The sequence below is a fragment of the Ailuropoda melanoleuca genome, chromosome 19 (genome assembly GCF_002007445.2).
Source record: "Ailuropoda melanoleuca isolate Jingjing chromosome 19, ASM200744v2, whole genome shotgun sequence".
Taxonomy (NCBI): Eukaryota; Metazoa; Chordata; class Mammalia; order Carnivora; family Ursidae; genus Ailuropoda; species Ailuropoda melanoleuca.
The window spans coordinates 18,029,214-18,049,163 of NC_048236.1; the positions used below are offsets into that span (position 1 = coordinate 18,029,214).

Sequence of the window (19,950 nt, forward strand, 5' to 3'; positions counted from 1 at the left end):
CATTATTATTTTTAACCTTAGTACCACATGAACAGTATACTAGTTAATGTCTTCATTTCCTTCAGCATACAGTTTCCTGCATTTTGAACTCATTGTTGACTACTGGATTATCCCCTACATATTTGTCTCCTTCACTCACATGAAAACTCTCTTTTGGTAAGAAATTGAAACTAATGAATTTTTTATATTATTTTGTGGATCTAATATACTGCTCTGCGCACCATATATGCTTAGAATATATTAAGGCAAAGCATCAAATTTCCTTTGAAAGGAACGTTTTTGTTTGTGCATTCAAGTGTCTGCAAATGGACCTGTTCTCTTTTCCCTAATTTGAATGTAAGAACAGTATGTGTTCGTGTATAAATGCCTTCCAAGTATTTTGCTACAGTGAGTGTCCAAAGGATGTGTTGGTTTTTTTTTTAAGATGTGGTTTGACTGATCAAATATATCAATAACTTGAGCTCAAATATGAATGAATACCAAAGCAATAAAACATCTCTTTTAAAAAAAGAAATTATGAATTTAGGCACTGTACTTTTGCTTACTTCCTATATGGAGACACATACATTTTAATAATGTAATAGGATGAATTATGGGATCTTGAACACAGTAAATACTTGTAAATATTCATTAAAAATATCACTGACTTTATATCATGAAAAATAAATGCCAGAACCACAGACAAACATCAAATCAAACAGTCTATCTTGCTATACTGTGTATTGCTTTTTAGGTCTATTTTGAAGATGACATTTAAAAATCAGATATTGCAAACAGACTGTACTGCTGTAGAAGGTGAGCGTTTTTTTTCTCATTCAGAAAACAGATTTTCCTTTTTCCTCCATTTCATTGCATCCAAATACAGCTTCTATACTACATAAAGATCCCTTTTAATTTAAAGAATGAGATTAACACTTTTATTGACTATCATTTGCAAAACCCAATAAGTATGGCCCATTGACAGTCATCAGTTAATGTATGGATTGATATTGTTTGGTAGAAATTCATTTACTGAGGAAGAAATGAGCAATGCTGATCAAATTAAAAAGAGGAAGATCATTTTTCTTGAAAATTCTTAAATCTAGGACATCCAATAAATTATGTTCTGTCACTTAAATTCTTTTACAGAGCATTTGAATTTTAGAATAATGTAAGTACTTTAATGTTTTGATTCACTTTTACAATCTCATCTACTAAAAAGAACAATCCACACTAATTATCAGTTTCTCAGAGATTGTCACAGCTCTAAACATTATAAAAACCTGAGAGTTCAAGTCTTTAATGTTATCTACCAAAAATTAAAGTTCAGAAATGAAAAAAATTAGATTCCCATTCTCCTATCCAGTAGTGGCTATTCACTTCTCAAATTATTCTTTATTATCAAACTAATAATAATTATGGTAATATTAATTTTCTCTATCTCACAAACATACAGCTAAGTACACATTTTTATATGGCAATGTAATTAGTGAGTGTTTTTAAAGTAGCTTAAATAGAAAGAACATAGAAAAAATGTGGCATCTTTCTGAAGATCTATTTGAGGAAGAAGGACATCAGAGAGAAGTTTAGGTTGACATAAACAGACAATGTAAAGAGAATTCCTACAAATTATTTCAGTAAAAGGTTTACTAGTTCATAACTTTTGCTGTATCATTATAATCAGAAATCCAATGCTCATATATGCCCAATAATTTGATATTTTGTAATGTACTTTAACAGAGATTGCATGTGATACTGTATCAGGTGGTACACTTACTTGTGCAAGGTAATTTATAATTTTTTTTTCTACATGCTAGTGGTGAATCTGACTGCCAGATAAACTGGCATCGTTTAAGCATTCCATGAAAATCTCTAGCAACTCTGGAAAATAGAACGATCATTTGAGGTGAGATAACATGGGATAAGGTGGGAAACATAATAAGAATAAGGAAATCAGTTGTTTCAAAAGACACATTGAATTTCATGAATGAAGGAAAATTCATCTATTTTCCTTATTAAATATATTCATAGGTCCTTTCATTCTTAAGACAGTCACAAAACTTCTGGTTTTTGGTCCAGCTTGTAAGACGCTTGTAAATCATCCTTCTCTTCTTCATAAACATAAAAAGCTGAACAAACTAAAAATCAAGAACTCTCCTTAGCTCTGTCAGAGAATTGAGTTAATAGAGCAAACTGCTCTCTGCCAGATTGGAGGGACAGTCGGGCAGGTACAGAGAATCACAACTCACCAGAGCAGAAACTCAGGGGCAGGGACCACTGTTGGATCCAGTACCAGGTGGGAAAAGAAACTAATTGTCAGAATGCTGGAGATGCAGTGTGGACAATCTTGAGAGTGAAAAGCTCCAGAGGTGTCCAGTCATAGGGGATCCTCCACACTTTCATAAGCTTTACCTCCAGGAATTCTACCAGGTTCTCACAATGAAGATGGGAGAAAAATCCCTCTGTTCTTCCAGTAGAGGGAGAGAACAGCTGTTCTGAAATACTCCCAGAATATTATGTGGTTCTTATGTTAAGGCCCAACCTGGAGGAGAACGATCTTACCAGAGCCTAATCAATTTGGGAGAAAGGAAATACTCAATTCTAGCCCCATGAAGTTTTCTGAAGGCGAGGGGGACTGAGATGAGAAGCACATGTGCAGTTCACAGCCCAGACATAAGGCACAAGGTCACTGAAAGACTGAGTCCTAATCATAGAACTATTGGAAGCTTCCCCTCCCTCCACACCTTAACCACATCAATAGGACTCCATAATAACAAGGGTTATAACCAAAAGAGCTGCACATCTCAGGTCTATAGAAGAAGTCCCAAGAAAACCCAGTGATTACAGGGGAGACCAAAACAAGGGTATCAGGAGAAAATATAGCTTCTGACATCTATAGCAACAGCCAATAGTAAACATGGCTTGACTCCTAGCCAGATCAAAATAATTTTATACTAAATATCTACTTACATCAGTTACTTCTCACACACCATGTCAGCCTACAAATATAAATTACAAGGCATACCAGAAGATGAAAAGTACAATTTGAACAGAAAGCACCAAAATCAGACTCAAATATGGGAGAGATTTTGCAATTATCAGACTAGAAATTTAAAACAACCGTGATTAATATATTAAGACTTTGATAAAACAACACAACAATGACCAAAATAAAAACATATGTATTATATTCTGTGCTCTTTGGGATACAAAAATTATACCTACTCAAGCTCACAGCCTATCAGAGTGGACATTTTATTCTATATATTTATTCTAAATGTTTTATTAGAATGTGATAACTGATATAATATTTAGTCTCTTTCCATCTATTCTGCTCCTAGAATGCCATGACCTATGTCCCCTGTGAATTATCAATTATTTTTCAGTGATCTTACGTACTTGCCATATCCGTTTTCAAAGTAGTTTTTTTATTCTATTCCTTTATTTCAATATTTATGATTCTAACTTGGCACTAACATTTCTCTCATTCTAACAAAGACTTTAAAGATTTTGATTTTTCTATAGTTCTTCAAAATATTTTGCTCTTTCTTCCAATTAATAATTTATGTACTATTTTCAAGGGTATACCTTTAAGTATACCTAATTTTAAATGTCTGTGATAAGCATAACATTTAAATGTTAAATTCTTTTTCAATAAACCAAATGTTGTCTATCTTTTCTACTCATTTTAAAACATAACTAATGTATTAACAAAGTAGAATTGCCCTTAGGTCTGTAAAGGTTGTTACACAGACATTATCACTTATGACAGTAAGTTTTTTAAGTTCTATTTTAGCCTTCAAGTTTTTGAGTAACTAAAAATATCCATTTCAAATTGATTTATTAAATGCCTTACTAAAATATAGATGTATTACATCTATAACACTTCCTTCCATTTAGTAGACTTGGGGTTTTATAAAATTACATAATTTTTAAGATTTCTGTATTTTCAATATATACTAATGTATTTATCATTCAGATTTGATGTTTTTTATTAAAAGAGATAGCACAGTTTTTTTTTTAAGTTTTTATTTATTTTGAGAGAGACAGAGAGTGCAAGTGGGGTGAGGCGCAGAGGCAGAAGGAGAGAGAGAATCTCAAGCAGACTCCACATGGAGAGCACAGCCTAACACAGGGCTCAATCCCAGGACCCTGAGATCACTTCCAGAGTGGAAGTCTAGAGTTGGACGCTTTACTGACTGAGCCACCTAAGTGCCCTGAGAGAGAACAAGTTTTAATTGATTCATATTCCAATGTGAAAGCATATATCTACTAAAAGGAATTTTAAGGATACTTGGCAGTAAATTCTTTATGTTCAATAAAAAACATTTATAAAATGAGCATATATTTTCCAATTATTTAGATTTCCATATATCAGTCTGTACTGGTGGGAGAATTTAGTTAAATAAAGGATTTATTTCAGTCTTTTTCTTTTTACTGATTCTTTAAGGAAGCCATTACTGGTGTAACCTGAGGCATCATAAAATTAACTTCTTGTCACCAAATACCTCCCATACCCAGGTGTCACAGTACCTAAAATTCTTACTCAAAGATCATGCTTCTGTGATCACTAAGGAAAAAACCTTTCCCCCAGGGCAAAGCCAGGAGAGTAGGACTCCAAGAAAAAGGAAGGTGACCGCTCTGATTTAGCTTATCTCTCAGATAATCTCTCTCAGACAGATGCACCTTGGGAATACCCTTCAAAAGGGAAGAGTATCTGACCTAGATCCAGATTTTCTCAAGTTATTTTGTTTTGATGAAAGTTACTGACCATTTTTCAATTTAATCCCTTAACTACTTCTGGGGACTCCTGCTTCTGACCTTTCCTTTCTCATCTTCCAACTCCGAGTGGTCTGGTTCTATTCATTATGCACTGGGCAGGTTTCACCTTCCCCTTAAGTCTGATTCCTTAATCTTGCACTGGGTCACATGACTGTCCTAACTACTTAGGCTTTATATCATTTTAGACTGGTCTGCCTTTTAATAATATGTATAAATATACATTTAAAATTTCTGACATCACAGTCTTGCCAACTGCCGTTCCCCTACTATATTCATGTATTGTGGTCAGTTTTAATAAAGACTGTGGTCAGAAGCTATGTTTTAATAGAGACATTTCTACCAAGGTAAGTCCATTCTAGTGTTAATGGAGTTCAGATCAGTCCAGACTTGCAAAGAAAGCAGATTCATCCTCCTTGGACATACAATTCTCTGAGCCCAACTCTGGAAGCAATTCTATGTCCTTGGGCAAAACAGAAGTTCTGCCAAGACTCTGACATTATTAAGTAATTCCTCTACTGGCATCCTCCTTCCAAATGCATTAAAACATTAAAGGACAATACATTAAGTGACTTGCACCTTAGTGTGAATCAATTTATCAGAATGCTTTTCTCCTGAAAGGAAAGGCTGAGGGTACATGTGATGAATGGACAAGAAGGGAAAGGGGAATGCTGAGAAGGAGTATGTACAGTCAGAGAAAGAGAGAAACACTAATATGGACTTCTCCAACCTAATTTCCGCCAGACAATTTTCTATTATTTACTGAATTTTAAAGACAATGAAAAAAGTATCACAACAAAACCGCCAATAATCTTTACCACAAATCCAGATGTGCATAAACATGTTGAGCCAAAGCCAGGTTTATCTTCCGTGCATGTTCCATGAACGCATAAGTTGGAAATGCACTCCTCTAGTTCATTCTCACAGTGATGATCTGACCATCCTGTTAAACACAATCACAAATATATTTCAATTTTTAATAATAATAATAATAGCTTACATATATAGTTTATGATGTTGGGGTTAATGTACAGCATGAAATCAGCCATAATACCTGGCTTGCTAAAACATAACACAGAGGCTGCTGAGGGCAGGGAAGTTTTCAGAGACAGGTGTAGACCTGTGGAATGCCGAGGTCTGTGTGACCACTCTGTCCTTGGAATGCCATGGGGAGTTGCCTATCTGAAACTTTCCTAGCCCAAACAGCCGCCCTGTGATCTAAGAGATGAAGGTATTGTCCGTTAGGCTACGTTCAGCAGAATTCGTAGAACACACAAATTAGCATATTGTATCTGTCCCCTAAACAGATCCTCCCAGTTTCAGTAAGACCTCGTGTCTTCGCCTCTGAGCATTGACCCCTTGCCTTCTCTCTTTCACAGTAAAGTTTGGCGTAATCTTTCATCCGTAGGTACAGGGAGTGCTGGCCATTCCTGGCAGTTTATATATACTCTTACTATTTGTTATAATTGGACTTCATGTTTTATATAAATTATCATAGTTTATCTTCATAATCATTCTATCAGGTAGCTATTATTACAATCTCTAGCTAGTAGATGATAAAATTAAAATTAGAGAAGATAAATAATTTGCCCTAAAATTACATAGTTATGTAAATTGGAAGCAAGTATTTATAAAATAAAGTTTTGGCTTGTATCTGTGGAGCTGTTCTACATTCCATATCCAAATATATTTATTTTACCTTGGAATAAATATATAGAAGGCAATGGAATAAACACACTCTATACTTCCATTTATTTATTTATTTTTAAAGATTTTATTTATCTATTTGACAGAGAGAGAAAGAAAGCACAAGCAGGGGACCAGTAGAGGCAGTGAGAGAAGCAGGCTCCCCACCGAGCAGGGATCTTGATGTGGGGCTCGGTCCCAGGACCCTGGGATCATGACCTGAGCTGAAGGTGGAAGCTTAATGGACTGAGCCACCCAGGCACGCCAATACTTCTAATTACTATGAATCTTAAATCCAAAGGAAAGCAACTACTCTAGATTTCCAGATATAAAATGTTTTCTTGTAATACTTGTAGCATTTTATAGTTAGTATTTCTTAAGCTGTGGTTCTATAGAATATAAATAATATGTCTATGTTCAGCTATCAGCTATGAGAATTTTCTTTAAACATAATGATCTAATCTTCCATACTAACATACTGTATGTTTGTCCTTTTTTTCCCCCCTGGCTTTTGGCTTTTGCCATTATTTTATCAGCAACCTAGCAACCAACATTGCTAAACTATCCAAAAGATAATATCCAAACTATGGTGTACTAGGTACCCATTAAGAACATTTTTTAGAAAGTATGATTCTTTTCTATGAAGAATCTATTTATAATGATCCTTAAAATGTTTAAGAACATGCTCACTTAAATACATTATTCTACATAGGGACATAGGTTTTTAGAAGCAGCTGTTACTAGCTTTTAAAACTTTTCTGGGGCACCTGGGTGACTCAGTTGGTTAAAGTTGGTTAAGTGTCTACCTTTGGATCAGGTCACAGCCCCAGGGTCCTGGGATCAGTCGTGGTCCATGTCAGACTCCCTGCTCAGCGGCGAGTCGCTTCTCCCTCTCCCTCTGCCCCTACCACCCCCACCCACTGCTTAAGTGCATGCGCACTCTCTCTCTCAAATAAATACATAAAATCTTCAAAAAAATATAAAAATAAACTTTGGTTTTTATGTATTATCCAACAGCATTTAATCTGAACTCTGGCTATTGGGAAATGAATTCTTATTCCTGTTCCTACTTAGTAACAAAATCTCACACTTCTTCCCTGATAAATTATAAGAGAACAATTACATAAGTATTCTGGGATGCTTAGAAATGATTTAATGCAATCTAGCGTTGTAAGAAGAAAAACACGACACGAGTTTAAAAGATTTGTCAGAGTCCAGATCAAACTTAGCTGCCAAAAGACTAAATTTACCAAAACCACATCCAAGAATCTTTTCACTTTGTAATGCTTTCATATGCTAGGTTGATTCTATAGGCATCTCTACTATGGAGGCTATAAAAGGTGATACAGAATAAACATTTTTGCAGAGCTTATAAAAAGCCACTATGACCAGTCACTCACATGGTTGACTCTCACAACATATTGTTAAGCATAAAAGCATATTCCATAAAAATACTTACATTTGATAACTATTCTTATAAAAGTCAAATACATACAAACATAGTAACATTGCTTAGAGAGTAAAACTGAGTATAATAAAGCTCTAAGGAACACTAAGGGAATATTGAAGATAAGGTTCAGAAGAGACACTGTAGGGTGGGGTAATATTAATGTGTTCAGTGAGGACTATAGAAAAGTCTGGAATTAGTGCTAATATTTTATTCCTTGAAGCAAATGGGAGGTATACAAATGTTTATTATTTTATAAAATAAATATATTCCTTGATAGTATATTCTTTTGATTGAATAAAACAATTCACAATATAGTTTAAACAATTAAAAATAATGTAGTTTTCTTCTTGCTTCTAACACTACTAAGGACATTATAAAACTTTAAACCACAAGATGGGCACTGTGAAAGAAAAAAATCGTCATACTAGTTTAAAAGACAAGGAAGACTTTATTCAAGAGTATTCCAATAAGAAAGAGAGATTATTGAAACAGGGGAAAGAGATTGAATTTAACTGCCCTGAACCAAAGGTAGGTGGGGGAATTTTCAAAAGCTGGGGTGAGCTAAGGGGAAAATACTGGAGGCATAGGGCTGGGGGGAGGTTGGTCAATGTGCTGAGGACATCTTTGGTAAGTGTCACTTGCTGTCAGTAGGCTCCCAACTTCCCACAGAACCTGGTTGGGGTGGGTGGGAGCCCTTATCTCCTTCTTTAATTACATTTCAGAGGGATGACTCCCAAATGCTTGAGAAAGACATTTCTGGGTTGTAAAATTGGCAAGAAGCTGAAAGAAGGTTTACATTTCAAAGGGGCAGAGAAAAAAGTTATAATTATAAGTTTTCTAAAGTAAATGCTGTATAGAAAGGGAGGTCAGGGGCCTGGAGTCATGAAGCCCATCTAAAGCATAGTTATACTGAGGGGAACATTAAGGATGTGTTGGTCAAAAACAACAAACTAGGATAGAAAATTAGTTAAGATTTAGCACAGGAAACAGAAACCACTCTAGGTCTTTAAGCAAAAAGAGTCTTAATAACAGAGAATAAGACATTTACAAAATTATTAGAAGGAAGGGCTCTAAAAACGACAGATAGACTCTCTAGGAGATGGCACCTTTGCAATAACGAGGGAACTGAGAAACATAAAAGCCACCATTAGAATTATTCAATCAAAGAACTCATTGCACTAACTGAGGGAAGCTGGATTACCAGAAAGCCGCCAGCACAATCTTTGTGGCAGTCTCTTCCTACCCTGAAGCTAGTGACTGAACACTGGATTGCAGAGTCTCACTGCCATTCCTGATGGTTCTGCATTTAAATATACACAAAGTCAGAGACTAAGAAAATGCCACCTGTCCATGACCTTGTCCAACAGCTGAAATTGCTAAGACATCTAGAAATGACTTCCACTAGATCCTCTAGATTTCAGGTATGTTTATTACAGGTGGAACTCAATTTATATTCACAACATCAGCTAAGTCTAGATATTGTAGTTTTTTGTTTTCTTATTTCTGTAATACAAAAACCACAATACAGGAATGGATGCTGAATGCGAATCATAACCATTAAAAGAGATAGATGAATGGTTAAAGAATATGTGGTATATTTATACAATGGAATACAACCTAGCTATAAAGAAAAATGAAATCTTGCCATTTGTGACAAGGATGAGCCTGTAATGGCACTCCAAGCTGTCTTAAGAGTCAACTTGCTTCAGGTTAACATGCTCCTTACTTGCTGACCTAAGTCCCTTGATCTGTAAAGAACTAATTTACTTTCTTTGAAATTTGCAGACCACTGGGCTTAAGGAGTGAAGGACAAGAACCTTCCCAGGCCACAGAAGCCAGCAAGTCTGTTTGAAGCTACCTTGGCTTTCTGATTAGCCTAGCTATTTTTTAGCAAAATGTTTTCCTTTTTCTAGGTCACCCAGATGATTTTACCAACCTCCCTTTGTGTAGCTGTAGACCTTGCCCTCCTTTGCAGAAAGAGCAGAGTCCTCCCACACATAATGAAATATAAATTGGACCCTCCTTGCTCAACTCTGGAGCACTGAGATGATGTTTGTAGCTGGTACCGACGCGTCTTCATGAAATCAAGGAACGTTGTAGGCCACTGTGCTCCCTCTGCTGATTAACTTCCCTAAACAACATTCAAAGCCCTTGGGCCAGGCAGAAACTTTGGAGTTGGCTTTTGGACATGAGTCTGCCTTCTCCCCAGGTTGTTGGCCTCCTGAATAAAGCCCAAATTCCCTTCCAAACAAAAGCTTGTCTCTTGAGTAATGGCCTTTCAAGGGACAGGCAGCTGAACTTGGGTTTGGTAAGAGATCTATTAAGCTAAGTAAAATAAGTCAAATGGAGAAAGACAAATACTGTATGATTTCCACTCATGTGGAACTTAAACACAAAACAAAACAAATGAACAAGGGAAATAAAACAAAAACTCATAGAGAAAAGACTACTGATAAAGAGGGAAAAGGGATTGGGGGTGGGCAGCATGGGTGAAGGGGGTCAAGTGTATGGGGATGGGTGGTAACTAGACGTGTGGTAGTGATCATTTTATAGTGTATACAGATGTTGAATTATAAAACTGTATAAAAATGTTTTAACACAAAGATCGAACATAATTTGAGTCTGTTACCTCAAAAATCTGTGCTTTGGGTTACTAAGGGACAGTGGAAAACAATTTATATGTTTAATATGTATTTTATATATATAATGAATACATATTTAACATATATAATATATATGCCTATATATATATATATATGTGTGTGTATATATATATATATATACACATATAATTGGATTAGATTTGGACTTTCTTCCAGGGAGCCTGTCTTTGAATTCAAACTCTTATAGCTTCTTAATATGTATTGGGGTGGGGGAAGAGGGGGTAATGAAGGGAGGTAAAAACTAGCAATGTAACAAATAATGAACAAAATTAGCGTTTATTTTTCACATTTTTGCTGGAGGTGGGTATATTCACAGGCTCCAGAATCTGGCTACTTGCTGTGAAAGCTGAGGCATGTCACAAGATCTTTCAAAGCCCTTGCAAAATGGAAATAACAATGCACATACTTCATAAGTTTATGGAAATTGTGGTGAGATTGGAATGAAACAATCTGTACAAATTGCTAAACATAGAATATAGTAAGTTTTTAGAAATGTTGGTTACTATTATTTGCTCCTGATGCCTTACTGAACAAACTCCATGAATGAGCTTATTTTCCAATTTTGTGAATGAAGAAACAGATACTTTGAAAAGTTAAGTAAAATTTACATGGGCTAATGGGCTTAGGCTGCCTCTTACCAAAACAATATATCTTAACTATAATTCTACATTTAGCACTTTACACATTTAAATGTGATTTTTCCCCCACAATATTATTGGGAAGCTGAGAATCAGAGGGCTTTATAATAATGTTAAAGATCCCCAAGTTATCAGGTCACAAAGCTGGGATTTGAACTTATTCTTCCCAGATTCTAGATGTTCTTTGCTCATCACCTTGTTTCTCTGAGTACCACATGGTATTGTGCTATTTGAGGAAAGGGTTTATGTATGTGAATAATGCTTTTTCACTAGTTTTCTGTTTTTTTTTTTAATTTTTGTAAAAAAATAACAAAATAAATAAGATGATGTCCTTGTAGTGGTGTGGGCAAGGTGATGATAAGAAATGGGGGCAGAATAAGGGAATATAATATAGACAAATGAAAAGTCAGTGGGTAAGACTTTTTTAAAAAAAAGGTTTAGAAGCAGAGAAGAAGAAAACATCCTTTGAATTCCATGTAGGTTTGATGTCCACTTGTAATAACATAACCAGATATTCAGAAAATACTGTTTGATGGTTAAAAAATCAAGAAACCAGAAGTTTTCATTAGCAATCCAGAAAAGTAATCAAATCATTATGGTGTTAAACTCATAGTACTAATATTTCATACACAAGAGAAATTAAATAAGTGCTTACAGAATACATCATATCAAATGATGAGGGTATAAAATAAAAAAGAAATTAAATGTCAAATTGTAATGAAAATAAGAACAAATTAGACTAATTTTAAGTTGATAGTAAAATGTTTTTTAATACTTACACAACTAGAAACACTGACCAGTTTTAATACTATCATTCTCTGCCATAATATAGCAGTTATAATAGTTTGAGTTTATTGATGAAAATAAAAGTCACTATTTGAAAGATTTATATATTTTTCTTTCATTTCCTTTTCCCTCTCAGCACCAAGTAATTTGCATCTAATCTGGGGAAATAAAGTAAAATTAAACCTAAGCCTACAATGATTCTGTCTTACTAGTTAATGTATTATCCAATAATTGAATGACATAAATTAAAATTATTTTTTCTTAGTCTAATTCTAGAATATGGAGAATTTATTTTTTACATCTAAATCTTCATGAAAATATGATAGTATACACTCCTTATATCATATTAATGACTATTTCACTTTGCATGGGTCTTGATTAAAAAGAAAGATCATTATGTATCTCCTCTGTTCTGAATACAAAACTCACACCCCTGACTTAATAATTGTGAGTACTCACGGGTAACACTATCTATGTGTATCCAAAGTTTATACCATCACCTGTATAAACTCTATTCATCCCTCCTGAGTATAAAAAGTGTGTGGGCACAGTGACTGCCCCAGGGACTGAGAACAACTCTGGGTGAAGCATTCTCATTTCCAATACAGAGATTGTTCTCTTCACTTTCAATTTGCTTTTAATGGGATAACTGTGGTTTCACTTACTGAGTGTTAAACATTTTTATATAACACCATAAATGTGACTATTGAGGCTAAAACAAAAGTAAGCGTGTTTTGCTTCATAAAATAATCTGAATGCTTGTATTAATACTTCCATGGAAATGAGTTTACTAGCCATTGAATTCACTACATAGGCAGAGGATGAGCTCTGTGATCAGGACTGTCCTGAATGCTGTTCAGCTTGTAACCTGCACAATGATCTCATGCAGAGAGGATGAGTGAGTTCTGAGATCAAACTTGTACAGCATTGCACCTAGTTAGCTTGGAGAAAAGGGTATAACAATCTAATTTGTCTGCTTATGGAGAGGGGAGGGGCTTGTGCTAACTACGGTCCTGTCTGTGATTACACAACACTGGCCAGCATTACAAATGAATTGTACTTTTCAATATGTGCTAAACACTCTGCGAGGATCCTTTAGAATGCAACCTCTCACATGGGATTTGGTGGCACAGAACTAAATAACACTTAGAGTGTCTTCCAAACTACTTGTATCAAATTTAAATTTCAGTTGTGTTTTACAGATATATCTAATGAGGAAAGTGGCATTTAATTTTTCAAACTGTGTTCTGTTCAGAATACTGCAAGTGTCTTACATTTCTATTGGACTAACAAGTAGAGAAGATGGAGAAAAAAGGATAAATCACAAACCTTCAGGTACAGTGAAAAGCCACCCAAGATTACCACGATGGAGGAAGAGTTGTTGTTACATGAAGACCTGAGAATTTTGCTAATTGGCTATGTGAACTTAAGATTTCCAACTGATGAAAACAGAATATGGCAATAGTTTATAATGCTTAACTAATTTAAAGACAGAAGTAAGCAGTGAAGGTAGGTTTCTATGCTGTACTGCGGAAGGTAAGGGTAATAGCATGATTTAGACCACAGCCTAGGAACAATCAACATTATTTAAGGCTGCTTTCCTCCATGGATAAGAGAGGAGTGGATCTATATAAACCAAATCAATCAGTCTTTGTGTCTTTCTATGACATTTGGGAGAATGCTAGTTGATATGAATTACCCAGAAAAGTGGTAAGTTCCTAGTTTTTGCTTATCAAGCTTTTTAGGAGATAATCAGACAGATGTAGGTGAGCAACCTTCCTGAAGAAATCTGATAGTGGTTAGAACTGCTAACATCTAAGCTACAAAACACTGATGGATTTTACTGGTGATGGTCCTTTTAAAAAAATTTTGTTTTTGTCAATTTTATTTATTTTTTATTCTAGTTAGAACATTTAAGATGATGTCTATCCTTTTAGCAAAATGTTACATGTATAATACAGTACTATTAACCATAGACAATACCATACACTAGATCTCTAGAACTTATTCATGTAGCGTACCTGAAAATTTATGGGAAGTTGCTATCTAATGAAGGCCCTTCTTTGGGGAGCATAAGAAATGAGTGTGTAACACTAAGCCAGACTTCCTGGCTCTGAACCTCATCTTCGCGCCTCATGTGCTATAGAGGTAATAATAGTGCTTTCTTCATAAGGTTGTTATAAAAGCTAAATGAGTCAATCCATACATACATAGCATGGTGTCCAGGCCTTAGTATTGTTACTGTAATTATAATTCTATAAACACAAATAGGCTGAATTCCCCCCACATTTAAATTCAGAACACAAAGGAGAGCCCAACAGTGGGTAGATTTTCAAGGACAAAAATGGTAAAGAAAAAAATCAGAATTATGTCAAAATCAATTTATGTTGAGGGTGAGGAAAAGGGTAACATGAGAACATTCTGGGGGATGGTGGTTACATGACTGGCTGTGGTGGTAGTTACACAACTTCATGCATTTGTCATAACTAAAGAACTACATGTCAGAGGGTAAATTTTAGCATACAAATTAAAAAAAAACCCAGCTAACTATGCTAATAGAGAAAATGAGGAAGGGATGAAGGGTAATCTTCAAGAGCACGATTATTCCTTAAATAACTTTGGGGGGAGGGTGGGTTGGTATGAGTAAGAGCCTTGGCTGGGAAGAGCCCCTGGGAGCAGGGAAAGGGTCTGGGAAGGTGTCCGCAGCATTTTCTAAGAATTTGTTTGTTGTTTACTTGGATTTTGCTCTGGTGACTAGATTGAGAGGAATCTCAGGCTTCAGTCAAAAGCACCAGCAAGTTCTGATTAGCCTCCAACAACCAGCTTTTGAGGTCTTCTATTTCCCACTACGGACCGATGGGCAGCATTCCCAACGGGGCTTCCTTCCAGAGCTGCACCTGCTCCAGAATGGCTCCATGCTCCCAAGTGAATCTCAAGTAAGTTAAATCTTAACCTGGAGCATCAAAACTAACCTAGCAATGGTAAGATATATGTGTTACTGGAAAAAATAAATCCAGCAATTATCAGATATATATTGATATGGCAAACATGATTTATACACATGCTTTGTTTCTTCACTGTCTTTATAGGGTTATATTCATTGCATATGTTACCTATTATAGCATTTTAAATGTTGGAACTTCAATAAAGACATTTTTGCTTAAGAGAGGCAGAATTTCTAAAATGGTATTCGGTTGTTTTGTTTTGTATCAGAGAGTTGCAGTGTTTATTTTACTTCTTTTATCTGCAAGAGTTACAGTTTTATGTAGAGGTGGCTATTTTAACATTCAGGTAGAAATGTTTTCATATGTTCTATCTGACCAAATAAAACCTAGTATCAGTATGGGGTATTCCAAAACAGAGGAGTACACTGAATGAATGTTGAACCTGTCAACAACATGTCAATGATACTCAGTTGATAAGTATTCACTAGCTTGTATAGCTTCACATATACAATAGAAGCCCTAATACCCACATGGCTGCGTGGCTGTTATTCCCTCAGGGGACCTAAATAACCAGAAACCCAAAACTCTGGGGTATCCGCAAGCTGTCTCAAGTCTTCTGTGGAGTCTGTAAATAGAATTCTTTTCTGGTGACCAAAAATATACCCCACATATATTCCTGAGAGATGATTACTTCTCAAGGAAATTCAGGCATTCACTATCTCTTATGTGTCGATGTACCTGAATGTGGAGGATAACATGAGTGACAGAAGGTACAGGAAGAAAGCAATAAATTTCCAAAGCTGGAAAGCTGGAACAAAGAGAGGGAAAAAGATTCACGGACACAAACTGTTTATATCAATGTATAGTTTTTTTCAAAGAATTATTTATTTATTTGACACAGAGAGAGAGATCATAAGCAGGGGGAGCTGCAGGCAAAGGAGAGGGAGAAGCAGGCTCCCCACTGAGCAGAGAGTCTTACTTGGGGCTCGATCCCATGGGACCATGACCTGCGCCGAAGGCAGATGCTTAACTGACTGAGCCACCCAGGTGCCCCAATATATCAATGTATACTTAAAGAGAATCTGACCAAAGCCACGAAGTTTGTAGTAATTTGTTATGCCATTCCTAGGAAACAAATACAGGGAATGACATTGAGTGCATCTGATGTGTTTCCTCTCCGTATGTTCTTTTAGGGCTAATTTTATACAAACCACTTAGACGTCAGTGGTTAAACCATGGTCTAAGAACTGATGGAGAATCTACAAACACCTATTAAAATGCAATGTTCAGGAGAGAGAGTTACATATTTACCGGGTGCCTGCAACATGACAGATCTATTCTGAATGCAAAAAACGTATAAAGAAAAGTAAAACTTTGTGTCTGTCTTCAAAAAACAACAAGCCTAGTTGAGAAAATAGAGAAGTAACAAACTTAATAATGTAATAACTACTATAAAAAATAAAGTATAAAATAAGACATATGGACAGGTGCACTCCTGGCATTAGGAAGAGTATATAAAAAGGTGAGGATAAGTAGAGTATAGCTTAATCCAGAAATTATAAGTAATTCTAAATGTCTGACACATAATGTGTGAAGGCAAGTCTGGGGTGATACTGGGGAAAAAGGATAGACTAATAAATGGGAATAAGAGCATTCTATAATTTTAGATCACAATTTTTACAATAGCTAATATTTACTGAAAAGTTATTTGCAAGTAACTTTTCTAAGGTCATAACACTAGCAAATTATGTAGATGGAATTTAAAACCAGAAAATGAGACTGCTTCGTACACAGCCTGTACCCATTATTTGGCTCTTTTTTATTTCAAGCACCTACCCCACCCAGCCAAAGCTAATAAATAACTACATGTTAAACGATCAAGCATGTTCCAGCAGTCCTACTGTGCTAGATCCTCACTGGACCTAATTGAAGACTCTTCAACATACAAGACCTCTTTTAACTACGTATGAATTTATGAACTCACTTTTCACTATGAGGTAAAATCCTCAATAATGAATTAGTACTGAGACCATAAACCTCCTTCTCTTTGTAGCAACTAAAAATCTAATTCCTTTTAGAGGAAACTCTCTATTGGTGGTATTCCCCTGTGGAATATAAAGAAACTTAGGGCTCATTTTTTTCATCACTGAAGTTTTCATTGCCTTTCCTTTAATATCATAAATTGTTCTTCAAAAATGCTCTATCAATTCAGGTACTTTTTTTTTTTTTTCCCATCTAGATACTTGCTAGCATGGTAAGAAATACCTATTTGTCCACATTCTAATCCATCCACTGCAAAGAAAAGAAAAACTGTATGCCTTATAGTTTTTTTGAATGAGGTAGCTTTAAAAAAATGTTTAATAGACTCTTAGAATAATTTTTTAAAAGATTTTATTTATTTGAGAGAGAGAGAGAGCACACAAGCAGGGAGAGGAGCAGAGTGAGAGGGAGAAGCAAACTTCCTGCTGAGCAGGGAGCCCAACACAAGGCTGGACCCCAGGACCCTGAGATCATGACCTGAGCCAAAGGCAGATGCTTAATGGACTGAGCCACCCAGGCATCCCAAAATCACTTTAGATTTATATATATATATATTTATTTATTTATTCGACAGAGATAGAGACAGCCAGAGAGAGGGAACACAAGCAGGGGGAGTGGGAGAGGAAGAAGCAGGCTCATAGCAGAAGAGCCTGATGTGGGGCTCGATCCCACAATGCTGGGATCACGCCCTGAGCCGAAGGCAGACGCTTAACCACTGTGCCACCCAGGCGCCCCCACTTTAGATTTATAGAAAATTTATAGAAAATTTGCAGGTGCAGTTAAGAGAGCTTTCATATACTCCATAACCTGCTTCCTTTATTGTTAATATCTTACATTAATATGATACATTTGTCATAGTTACTGATACAATGTTGGTACATTATTATTATTACCTAAAGGGCACATATTATGGGGATTTCCTTAGTTTTTACCTAATGTCTATTTTTTTTTCTTCCTGTTCCAGGATATTATCCAGCACACCACATTACATTTAATTGCCATATCTCCTTAGCTCCTCGGGACTGTGATAATTTCTCACACTTGTTTTTTATAATCTCTAGAGTTTGGAGGAGTATTGGTTAAGTCTTTTATACACTGTCCTTCAACTTGGGCTTTTTTGATGGTATTCTCATGCTTACACTGGGATATGGGTTTTGGGGATAAAAATCATAGCGAAAACTCATTTTCATCAAGTCATAACAAGTTTATACCTTTTAGAAGGAAGTGGCTATCCACATCCCACACTAAAGGGGTGAAGGGTTAGGCTCCATCCCCTTAAGGGTCAAGGATCTACAACATAATTTGAAAGATATATATATATAATAAACCATATATATATATACACACACATATGTACACTTCGCTGCGATTTTGAGTAGTATTGCCTTGAATCTATAGATTAAGTTGGGGAGAAAAAAGTTGGGAGGAAATGACATCTTAAAAATATTGAGTGTTCAAAGGGAGGGGTTAAGATGGCAGAGGAGTAGGGGACCCCTTTTTCAGCTGGTCCCCTGAGTCGAGCTGGATAGGTACCAGACCAGCCTGAACATCCACGGAATCAGCCTGAGACGCAGGAAGATACATCTGGATCTCTACAAATGAACATCTCCAGCGCTGAGTATTGAGGTTCGAAGCAGGGAGCCACGAAACTGTGCACAGATATCGGAAGATGAATGGAAGGGGGAGGGAGCCGCCGCATTTGGGCGCCGGGAAGCGGTAGCCACCTGCACGGGGGAGCGGGCGGACTCGTGGATGGGCGGGGAGCCCGCCACCTCACTGAAACGGAGCTCTGGTGCGCTCACTGGAACCAGACTGAGACCGGGAGCTCCGAGCTCCAGAGCTCGCGGGGGTGGCTGGTGGCTGGCGGTGTTAGAAACACATAGGACAGAAACGCGCTGGCCCTGGAAGTGAGGGCTGGGACGCCGGGTGTGGGGCACACATCCTGGGATGCTGCAGGGTTGAGCAACACCAACAACAACAGAGTTAAAGTGGCCAGAACATCAGTGGAGAACGGTCCACGATCCCTCTGTTCTGAGACAGAGGCTGAGATTCGGCCACTGCTGCTCTGACTCTCAGAAGAGGCACAGCAAACCGCCAGGGAAAGCCGTCAGAGAACAAAAGCCTGGAAATACCAGCTCACAGGGTGCCCATCCCCATCCCCCCCCAGAGGACAAAGAGACTCTACCCAAACAGGGTTGCCTGAGTAGCGGCGCGGCAGGCCCCTCCCCCAGAAGGCAGGCTGAAAAGTCAAGAAGCCCACATCCCTAAGATCCTTATAAAACAAGGGTGCACGGCCTGGGTCCCAGTCAATAATTTGGGCTCTGGACAACCCTGCAACCTCTCCTCATCAGAATGAAGAGAAGGAGAAATCCCCCCAGCAAAGAAAAGACAATGAGTCTGTGACCTCTGCCACAGAACTAATGGATATGGATATAACCAAATTATCAGAAATGGAATTCAGAGTAACAATGGTCAAGATGATGTGTAGACTTGAAAAAAATATTAACGAAAATGTTAATGACAATATTGAATCTCTAAGGGCGGAAATAGGAGCTAATTTGGCAGAAATTAAAAATTCTATGGGCCAAATACAGTCACAAATAGAGGCTCTGACGGCCAGGGTGAATGAGGCAGAAGAACGTATCAGCGAATTGGAGGATGGGTTAGCAGAAGAAAAAGCTAAAATAGAATCTGGACTCAAAAAAATCCATTTTCATGAATGTAGGTTACGGGAGATTACTGACTCAATGAAATGTTCCAATGTCAGAATCATTGGCATGCCCGAGGGGGTGGAGAAAAACAGAGTCTAGAAGAGATATTTAAGCAAATTGTAGCTGAAAACTTCCCTAATCTAGCAAGGGAAACAAACATCCGTGTCCAAGAGGCAGAGGGGACCCCTCCCAACCTCAACCATGACAAACTTACACCACGTCACGACATAGTGCAATTCATAAATATTAGATCCAAGGATACAGTATTGAAAG

General features: G+C 36.8%; 1 protein-coding gene across 1 annotated transcript in view; it reads right to left on the bottom strand.

Moving 5' to 3' along the window:
* Positions 1-19,950, bottom strand: part of EYS (eyes shut homolog) — a 1,484,071-nt gene that overhangs the window by 746,178 nt on the left and 717,943 nt on the right. The window contains 1 exon segment of the mRNA XM_034648271.1: positions 5,577-5,701. Coding sequence (XP_034504162.1) covers positions 5,577-5,701 — 125 coding nt within the window.